Source organism: Coregonus clupeaformis, chromosome 9, assembly GCF_020615455.1.
Source record: "Coregonus clupeaformis isolate EN_2021a chromosome 9, ASM2061545v1, whole genome shotgun sequence".
Classification (NCBI taxonomy): Eukaryota; Metazoa; Chordata; class Actinopteri; order Salmoniformes; family Salmonidae; genus Coregonus; species Coregonus clupeaformis.
In genome coordinates this window covers 21266240-21277009 of record NC_059200.1, presented here as the reverse complement: position 1 = coordinate 21277009, position 10770 = coordinate 21266240, and the positions used below count along the sequence as shown (strand labels likewise).

The following is a 10770-nucleotide window of genomic DNA, read 5'->3' as shown; positions in this document are numbered from 1 at the left end:
TTCTCTTCTCTACTCTACTCTGCTGTACTCTGCTCTACATTTCTCTGCTCTTCTCTGAACTTCACTTCTCTACTCTGCTCTACTCTGCACTTCTCTGCACTTCACTTCTCTCCTTCTCTGCTCTTTTCTGCTCTGCTCTTCTCTGCTCTTCACTTCTCTACTCTGCTCTACTCTGCTCTTCACTTCTCTTCTCTCTCTTCTTTACTCTGCTCTGCTCTTCACTTCTCTGCTCTTCACTTCTCTTCTCTGCTCTTCTCTGCTCTTCTCTGCTCTTCACTTCTCTACTCTACTCTACTCTTCTCTGCTCTTCACTTCTCTACTCTGCTCTACTTTGCTCTTCTCTGCTCTTCACTTCTCTTCTCTGCTCTTCTCTGCTATACTCTGCTCTGCTCTTCACTTCTCTTCTATTCACTTCTCTGCTCTTCACTTCTCTTCTCTGCTCTGCTCTTCTCTGCTCTTCACTTCTCTACTCTGCTCTTCTCTGCTCTACTCTACTCTGCTCTTCTCTGCCCTTCACTTCTCTTCTCTGCTTTTCACTTCTCTACTCTGCTCTTCCCTGCTTTTCACTTCTCTTCTCTACTCTGCTCTGCTCTTCTCTGCTCTTCACTTCTCTACTCTACTTTTCTCTACTTTTCACTTCTCTGCTCTGCCCTTCTCTGCTCTTCACTTCTCTACTCTGCTCTTCTCTGTTTTTCACTTCTCTTCACTTCTCTACTCTGCTCTGCTCTGCTCTGCTCTTCACTTCTCTACTCTGCTCTTCACTTCTCTTCTCTGCTCTTCTCTGCTCTTCTCTACTCTTCACTTCTCTTCTCTGCTCTACTCTGCTCTGCTCTGCTCTGCTCTGCTCTACTCTGCTCTGCTCTGCTCTTCTCTGCTCTTCACTTCTCTTCTCTGCTTTCTTCTCTGCTCTTCTCTGCTCTTCACTTCTCTTCTCTGCTCTACTCTTGCTCTGCTCTGCTCTTCTCTGCTCTTCACTTCTCTTCTCTGCTTTTCACTTCTTTACTCTGCTCTTCTCTGCTTTTCACTTCTCTTCTCTACTCTGCTCTGCTCTTCTCTGCACTTCACTTCTCTACTCTACTCTTCTCTGCTTTTCACTTCTCTTCTCTGCTCTTCACTTCTATACTCTGCTCTTCTCTGCTTTTCACTTCTCTTCTCTGCTCTACTCTGCACTTCTCTGCACTTTTCTGCTCTGCTCTGCTCTTCTCTGCTCTTCACTTCTCTACTCTGCTCTGCTCTGCTCTGCTCTTCACTTCTCTACTCTGCGCTTCTCTGCTCTGCTCTAATCTGCTCTTCACTTCTCTTCTCTGCTCTTCTCTGCTCTTCTCTACTCTTCACTTCTCTTCTCTGCTCTACTCTGCTCTGCTCTGCTCTTCTCTGCTCTTCACTTCTCTTCTCTGCTTTTCACTTCTTTACTCTGCTCTTCTCTGCTTTTCACTTATCTTCTCTACTCTGCTCTGTTCTTCTCTGCTCTTCACTTCTCTACTCTACTCTTCTCTGCTTTTCACTTCTCTTCTCTGCTCTTCACTTCTCTACTCTGCTCTTCTCTGCTTTTCACTTCTCTTCTCTAATCTACTCTGCCCTTCTCTGCTCTTTTCTGCTCTGCTCTTCTCTGCTCTTCACTTCTCTACTCTGCTCTACTCTGCTCTTCTCTTCACTTCTCTTCTCTTCTTTACTCTGCTCTGCTCTTCACTTCTCTGCTCTTCACTTCTCTTCTCTGCTCTTCTCTGCTCTTCACTTCTCTACTCTACTCTACTCTTCTCTGCTCTTCACTTCTCTACTCTGCTCTACTCTGCTCTTCTCTGCTCTTCACTTCTCTTCTCTGCTCTTCTCTTCTATACTCTGCTCTGCTCTTCACTTCTCTTCTATTCACTTCTCTGCTCTTCACTTCTCTACTCTGCTCTTCTCTGCTCTACTCTACTCTGCTCTTCTCTGCCCTTCACTTCTCTTCTCTGCTCTTCACTTCTCTACTCTGCTCTTCTCTGTTTTTCACTTCTCTTCTCTACTCTGCTCTGCTCTCTCTCTCTGCTCTTCACTTCTCTACTCTGCTCTACTCTGCACTTCTCTGCACTTCACTTCTCTTCTCTGCCCTTCTCTGCTCTTTTCTGCTCTGCTCTTCTCTGCTCTTCACTTCTCTACTCTGCTCTGCTCTGCTCTTCACTTCTCTACTCTGCGCTTCTCTGCTCTGCTCTACTCTGCTCTTCACTTCTCTTCTCTGCTCTTCTCTGCTCTTCTCTACTCTTCACTTCTCTTCTCTGCTCTACTCTACTCTGCTCTGCTCTGCTCTTCTCTGCTCTTCACTTCTCTTCTCTGCTTTTCACTTCTTTACTCTGCTCTTCCCTGCTTTTCACTTCTCTTCTCTACTCTGCTCTGCTCTTCTCTGCTCTTCACTTCTCTACTCTACTCTTCTCTGCTTTTCACTTCTCTTCTCTGCTCTTCACTTCTATACTCTGCTCTTCTCTGCTTTTCACTTCTCTTCTCTGCTCTACTCTGCACTTCTCTGCACTTTTCTGCTCTGCTCTTCTCTGCTCTTCACTTCTCTACTCTACTCTGCTCTGCTCTGCTCTGCTCTTCACTTCTCTACTCTGCGCTTCTCTGCTCTGCTCTACTCTGCTCTTCACTTCTCTTCTCTGCTCTTCTCTGCTCTTCTCTACTCTTCACTTCTCTTCTCTGCTCTACTCTGCTCTGCTCTGCTCTTCTCTGCTCTTCACTTCTCTTCTCTGCTTTTCACTTCTTTACTCTGCTCTTCTCTGCTTTTCACTTCTCTTCTCTACTCTGCTCTGCTCTTCTCCGCTCTTCACTTCTCTACTCTACTCTTCTCTGCTTTTCACTTCTCTTCTCTGCTCTTCACTTCTCTACTCTGCTCTTCTCTGCTTTTCACTTCTCTTCTCTGCTCTACTCTGCCCTTCTCTGCTCTTTTTTCTCTGCTCTTCTCTGCTCTTCACTTCTCTACTCTGCTCTACTCTGCTCTTCTCTTCTCTTCACTTCTCTTCTCTTCTTTACTCTGCTCTGCTCTTCACTTCTCTGCTCTTCACTTCTCTTCTCTGCTCTTCTCTGCTCTTCACTTCTCTACTCTACTCTACTCTTCTCTGCTCTTCACTTCTCTACTCTGCTCTACTCTGCTCTTCTCTGCTCTTCACTTCTCTTCTCTGCTCTTCTCTGCTCTTCACTTCTCTACTCTACTCTTCTCTGCTTTTCACTTCTCTTCTCTGCTCTTCACTTCTCTACTCTGCTCTTCTCTGCTTTTCACTTCTCTTCTCTACTCTGCTCTGCTCTTCTCTGCTCTTCACTTCTCTTCTCTTCTCTGCTCTTCTCTGCTCTACTCTGCTCTTCTCTGCTCTTCACTTCTCTTCTCTGCCCTTCACTTCTCTTCTCTGCCCTTCACTTCACTTCTCTACTCTTCTCTTCTCTTCTCTTCTCTTCTCTTCTCTTCTCTTCTCTTCTCTTCTCTTCTCTTCTCTTCTCTTCTCTTCTCTTCTCTTCTCTTCTCTTGTCTTGTCTTGTCTTGTCTTGTCTTGTCTTGTCTTGTCTTGTCTTGTCTTGTCTTGTCTTGTCTTGTCTTGTCTTGTCTTGTCTGCTCTGCTCTGCTCTGCTCTGCTCTGCTCTGCTCTGCTCTGCTCTGCTCTGCTCTTCACTTCTCTACTCTGCGCTTCTCTGCTCTTCACTTCTCTACTCTGCTCTACTCTGCACTTCACTTCTCTACTCTGCTCTTCTCTGCTCTTCACTTCTCTACTCTGCTCTTCACTTCTCTACTCTGCTCTACTCTCCCCTTCACTTCTCTTCTTCCCCCTCTGGCCGGGAAGCTATGACTCCTCTCAGAGCCTGTGTGTGTGTGTGTGTGTGTGTGTGTGTGTCAGGGAGTAAGACACCACATCTCCAGGTCCCCACCTGTCCCAGAGGATCTATTCCCCTGTCAATTATCATTAGGCACACATCCCGTCCCATCACATCAGCCCAACACAGCGTAGCATTAGAGCAGAGCAGCGTGTCAGAGTGCAGAGCACACACACACAAACACAGAAACACACACACACACACACACAGAGCCCTGGCTCTGTGCACACATACACACTCACACACACACATTCACACAGCCCTGGACCTGGCCCTACACTGCATACCTCCACAGGCCCCACCTATGTTGCAGCCCTCCACAGGCCCTGCCTACGCTGCAGCAATCCACAGGCCCTGCCTACGCTGCAGCAATCCACAGGCCCTGCCTACGCTGCAGCCCTCCACAGGCCCTGCCTATGCTGCAGCCCTCCTCAGTCCCCGCCTACGCTAGAAGGGAGGGAGAGAGAGAGGAAAGTAGGAGGGAGGGAATTGGAATGAGAGAGGGACAGAGAGGACAGAAGGAGGGAGGAGAGGACATGTCAGAGAACAAGTGAGCGAGGGTATGAGACAGACTCAGCATGAAGTACTGACAGGAAGAGAAGAGAGAGAGGGGAAAGAGATGTTGTGAAATAATGATGTGGAACGGAGCAGGCTAGGTAGGGTCTTGGCTAGGCTGGAGCCATGGGTTAGAGGCTAGGCCAGTCGACTTCCACTGCGGTTGGGCTAGGGTCCAGGCCTGGGCCTGGGTTAGGCCTGCCTCCAGCCCAGCTCATTTGTGGAGTTTTAATTAGCCAGAACAGAACAGAGCTGGGACCAGAGCGCTGCGAGGGAGGGAAGCAAAGGGACAGACTCATTGGGTCCGAATGGTTTTGGCATTGAGACGTGAATGAACTGGCGTAAGTGTTTTGTGACCTCATCAGAGTCTATCTTAGACCTCTTTTTTAAATGTGGTTTTCATTAAAGAGACTACTAATGCGTCCATGTATCCGTTGAATTGTTGGGAGCATACTCAGAGCGTGCGACTTCCTGTCTTTATTTTTCTACATTAAAGAAAGAGAAACGCTCAAATATTTAGTCTGGAATAGTGCTTTTGAAGAGAGGAGTCAGGTCACATATCAAAGTAATGCTTTAGTTTAACATCATTAGGAACAGTCTCAGGTTCTCTGAGCTGATAGATCTTTAGGATGGATTAAGAACTTTCTTTAAACACTCCGGGCCAATTGCAACCATCGAAAGCCACCAGATTATTGCCAGCTGATCTCTCGTTAAACCATCAATACGCGCTAAAATAACATTTTCTGGTATGGTCATTTCTTATCAAGATTGTGGGTAAAATATCCCTGGACAGTCCATATTTTAAATGTTTATCTAAATCAAGTAAGTAGTGATTGAGTTATGTAATCTATATTTTTTTATAAAATGAAAATGTAGTCTAAAGTTATTTAGAATGGCATATATTATATTATTATTTAGCCATTTAAGTGAAACGTTTGAATGAAATATAGGCCTACTACTTCTATATTCTGATGCTCGAATAAGTACAGTATTTTTACGTTAATCTTTACTGAAGACTCATCTCTTCAGTAGGACCTATGATTGAGTGTAGTCTGGCCCAGCGGTGCGAAGGTGAACGGAAAGGCACTGGAGTGACGAACTGCCCTTGCTGTTTCAGCCTGGCCGGCTCCCCTCTCTCCACTGGGATTCTCTGCCTCTGACCCTATTACGGGGGCTGAGTCACTTGCTTACTAGTGCTCTCCCATGTCGTCCCTAGAAGGGATGCGTCCCGTCGTGCCAGGCTTTTTTCGCTATACTCGATTTGAGTGGGTTGAATCACTGACGTAAACTTCCTGTACGTTTGAACATCTTGAAGAACGATCTGGCCTTAATGGCCACGCTTCTACATCTGCATTGCTTGCTGTTTGGGGTTTTAGGCTGGGTTTCTGTATAAACACTTTGTGATATCAAATCAAATCAAATCAAATCAAATTTTATTGGTCACATGCGCCGAATACAACAGGTGCAGACATTACAGTGAAATGCTTACTTACAGCCCTTAACCAACAGTGCATTTATTTTAAACAAAAAAAGTAAAAATAAAACAACAACAAAAAAAAGTGTTGAAAAAAAAGAGCAGAAGTAAAATAAAGTGACAGTAGGGAGGCTATATATACAGGGGGTACCGTTGCAGAGTCAATGTGCGGGGCACCGGCTAGTTGAGGTAGTTGAGGTAATATGTACATGTGGGTAGAGTTAAAGTGACTATGCATAAATACTTGACCAGAGTAGCAGCAGCGTAAAAAGGATGGGGTGGGGGGCAGTGCAAATAGTCCGGTAGCCATGATTAGCTGTTCAGGAGTCTTATGGCTTGGGGGTAGAAGCTGTTGAGAAGTCTTTTGGACCTAGACTTGGCACTCCGGTACCGCTTGCCGTGCGGTAGCAGAGAGAACAGTCTATGACTAGGGTGGCTGGAGTCTTTGACAATTTTGAGGGCCTTCCTCTGACACCGCCTGGTATAGAGGTCCTGGATGGCAGGAAGCTTTGCCCCAGTGATGTACTGGGCCGTACGCACTACCCTCTGTAGTGCCTTGCGGTCGGAGGCCAAGCAGTTGCCATACCAGGCGGTGATGCAACCAGTCAGGATGCTGGTATATGTGCTGATGTAAAAATGACTTTACAAATACATTTGATTGATTGATCAGCCTTATGGTTTCTAATGCTCCTTATAGGTTGATATTTCATTGGGGGCGGGAGTAGAGAATCTAGACCAGCTGTCTGGTATCGTAATCATTTGACACGGTAACAACGGGAGATCAACTAATCTGATGGTTTATCCTTGTAGGTTTTCCGAGCAATCAAGCTTAGTTTAGGAGGTGCATGTAATCTCCTGTTAGTAGCGTTTTAAGACATCCAGCGCTAACCTGCAGGAGCAGGTTAAGTTCTGCCTGTTTGTTGCAATCTAGCATCAGAGTTGTTCTTTCTCTCAGAGTGAAGGTGTTGATTTAACCGTGTTTGTGTGTGCTCTTTCTCTCTCTCTCAGGTCAACGCTGACTTTATAAAGATTGAGAAGTTCACTCTGGAGAGAATGGGAGTGATACACGAGGCTAAGGCTCACCTCAAGTTGCCCTTTGACCCCTCAAACAACTGCGTGAAAGGCATCTACCCCGCCGACCACCACAACAACGCTTACAAAGCCAGCGCACAATAATGTACATCAAGGTGTGATTGTGATTGGACGATCGATGTGCCTGTTTATATATGTCCCTGATCTCTCCCAGCCTATCCCCATTTTGGAGTCAGACTCGGGTTGAAATACTATTTGAAATATTTAAAATACTTTGAGCGTTTGCCGTAGCCAGTCTGGAGTGCCAGTTTGGTGGAGTTTGCACTTTTCAGGACTTTTCTATTGGTTCCATTGCAACAGGCTAAAGTATTTTAAATGATGTCAAGTAGTATGTGAACCCAGGTCTGTTTGGAGTATGATGTGTGAGGTACATGTTTACTGTGTCTTTCTGGCGCTAAGCTTGAAAATAAAGCGTTTTATGTCCATATTGATGTGGTATAATTCCATATAGAAATTGCCCATGAACAACCGATTAATCACAAGGTTGGTAGTCCTGCGGTACCATACCTCAACACCATATTCTCACGGCTGGAGGTGAGGCTACCAGCTTGGGAACTATTTTTCTGTAAGTCTTAAAGTCATCTTTGTGATTATGAAAACGCAAAAGTGATATTATAGTTACCTGATGAACTAATAGAGTTAATACAAGGTAATATAGTTAACTGTGCTTCTTTTTATTTATTTATATATATTTGAAAGGTTTTTAATATGTTCTACGAAAACTGAAATGACTAAAAAAGAACTACAACATTTATAATTTGGTGAACTGCAATATATTCTTAGTTTCAATCATGTCTCTGGTGCTTTTTTTTTTTTTTTTAGGGGGGTAGATCAGCTTTAATATTGCAGATAGATTGTAACTTCCATCAATGTAATTGTCTGCATCACTTCCAATCCCCCATGTTTTTTTAAAAGGTGACTTTTATCAATATATTCGGCTCTATTTACTCTCAGATTCGAAAATGCTAATTAGCATCAAAGTAGACATCATGCAAGACTACACATCCCTGCAAGCTCCTGCATGTCATCTCTAGCTGACACCTTCGCTAACAGGTATTGTGTCAATTTATAACTTGCACAAGACAGTTCACAGAATTGTCCAGTTACATTTTTTCATTACTACGTTTAGCTAACATTAGATAGTTAATCCAGAGATTCTTACCTTTGCCTCAATTCGACAGTCTCGTCCAGATCATCATGGCATTTGTAGTTCTTTATGATAGCCACATTAGCAGCTAAGTAGCATTTCATTTACAGGCGAATATATTGATAAAAGTAATCTTGTCCTAGAGAGATATACACGGTTATCAAAACGTCACGCTAGGGTAAGCCTACACGAAACACAGCCCTTATTTTAAGTGTTTCTAAAATCCCCTATGGGAAAAATTAATGGTGTAAAAACGATTGGAACCATTTCCCTGTTTGACCGCTAGGTTTTATGGGTATTATGACTCATACTGTGGTACTCTATACGTGAGCATGTTATATGATCCCATTGGTTTAATTTAGCTGTTGTGTTCATATTAGTGTTTGTATACTACGCTATGTTAATTGCAGAACTGATACCCAGTGTACTCTTCTTGCTGAATTGGAGTCAATGATAATGAAATAATGAAAGATAATTACTTGCCTGTATAAAACAAAAGGTAGAACTGCTTGCCTGTGAATTCCTCAATACATTTTATTGATTCATTTCAAATGCAATCCATGAATTCTTTCTTTGGGATAGACAATAATGTGATTTGTTTAAGCATGAGACTAGGACTAGGCTTAATCTGTGTCTGGGAAACTGGCCCTATATGTCCAAATCAATTGAGTGACAGGTTTAGAAGACTTTTACATGTATCATTGATATGCAGTTCTTGATGTCAATGATTGACATCCAGCTTAAAATGATAAACGACGACAACCAGTAAAATCAAGCTTCATATTTATCCACCAGTATCTTCACCCAACAATGTGACAATGTTTTAAGATTCATTGGCAAATAAATATCTGGTGAGAGATGTTGGAGTATGTTGTTTTTATTCACTGTGTGATAATACTGGAATGTGGTGATGACAGAGCTGATATCATGCTAGTCCTTGTGTTGATGATGTGGTGGATGTGCTTCACCAGAGAGAGAAATAGAAGGAGGGGTGTTGATATTCAGACAGAGGAGAGGGGCTTCAGCGGGGGCGTCAGACCCCCCCATCCCCATCAGGCTGCACCACGGTGGGTTCACTGCTCTGGGAGGGCATTTTGCCACCCTCACACGGGTAGCGGGGCCTCTGGAGCTGTGATGTCACAACAGGAAGCTCCTGCCTCTCCCAGTCGCCCTGGCACAGAGACACAGAAACAGTCAAGCAAGGTGTGTGTGTGTGTGTGTGTGTGTGTGTGTGTGTGTGTGTGTGTGTGTGTGTGTGAACATCATTGTACTGTGATGACCTTAAATGTACTATGAACTTTTGACTTGTTTCGTGTGATGGTTAAGTGCACATTTGAACTGTTGAACCGTGTGTTTGATCATGTGTGGTGGTATGTGTTTCTGTGCAGTGTTTCTCCATGAGAATATACCCTATATGGTAGAGTTAGTCTCCAATCCACCAGGTCTCTATATGGTAGAGTTAGTCTCCAGTCACCAGGTCTCTATATGGTAGAGTTAGTCTCCAGTCACCAGGTCCCTATATGGTAGAGTTAGTCTCCAGTCACCAGGTCCCTATATGGTAGAGTTAGTCTCCAGTCACCAGGTCCCTATATGGTAGAGTTAGTCTCCAGTCACCAGGTCCCTATATGGTAGAGTTAGTCTCCAGTCACCAGGTCCCTATATGGTAGAGTTAGTCTCCAGTCACCAGGTCCCTATATGGTAGAGTTAGTCTCCAGTCACCAGGTCCCTATATGGTAGAGTTAGTCTCCAGTCACCAGGTCCCTATATGGTAGAGTTAGTCTCCAGTCACCAGGTCCCTATATGGTAGAGTTAGTCTCCAGTCACCAGGTCCCTATATGGTAGAGTTAGTCTCCAGTCACCAGGTCCCTATATGGTAGAGTTAGTCTCCAGTCACCAGGTCCCTATATGGTAGAGTTAGTCTCCAGTCACCAGGTCCATATATGGTAGAGTTAGTCTCCAGTCACCAGGTCCATATATGGTAGAGTTAGTCTCCAGTCACCAGGTCCATATATGGTAGAGTTAGTCTCCAGTCACCAGGTCCCTATATGGTAGAGTTAGTCTCCAGTCACCTGATGATGGGCTGGCATATGCCCCTCTAAACACTGGGACCTGGTTGGCAGAGGAGGGCAGCACAAGTCAGTCAAAGATCATGGCCGCAGGTGCAGGCGAGGATGCCATGGTAAATTAAACACTCACTAACTGCCTCCCTCACCTGCCACTGACCCACTGGCAATGTCTGTTACTGTCCCAGCTGCCATCACCCAATCCAGTCAGCCACATACACACCTCTCCAGCCAGCCATGCTCTCACCCAGACAACTGGTGAATGATTTCAGACTGACAGCGATGGGGGAGGAGGGTTGTTGATGTGGGTTATGGTGGTGCTCATATACGGAATGAGGGCCAGTCTGAGAGCAGAGCAGCAGTAAACTGTTACTGTAAATGATCAGAACAGACTGGAGATGGGAGAGGTGTTGTAGAGAGAGATGAGAACCTCTCCACTGCACTGTACACTACTATAACTGTACTATAACTGTACTATACTGTACTGTCCTGTACTATACTGTACTGTCCTGTACTATACTGTCCTGTACTGTACTATAACTGTACTCTACTGTCCTGTCCTGTACTATACTATAACTGTACTATACTATACTGTCCTGTACTATACT

General features: G+C 44.7%; 1 protein-coding gene across 1 annotated transcript in view; it reads right to left on the bottom strand.

Annotated features, from left to right (window-relative positions):
- Nucleotides 1-8615: 8615 nt before the first annotated feature.
- Nucleotides 8616-10770, bottom strand: part of LOC121573457 (dopamine beta-hydroxylase) — a 30969-nt gene continuing 28814 nt past the window's right edge. The window contains exon 12 of the mRNA XM_041885462.2: nt 8616-9270. Coding sequence (XP_041741396.2) covers nt 9133-9270 — 138 coding nt within the window. The 3' untranslated portion in view covers nt 8616-9132. The remainder of the gene's footprint in view (nt 9271-10770) is intronic.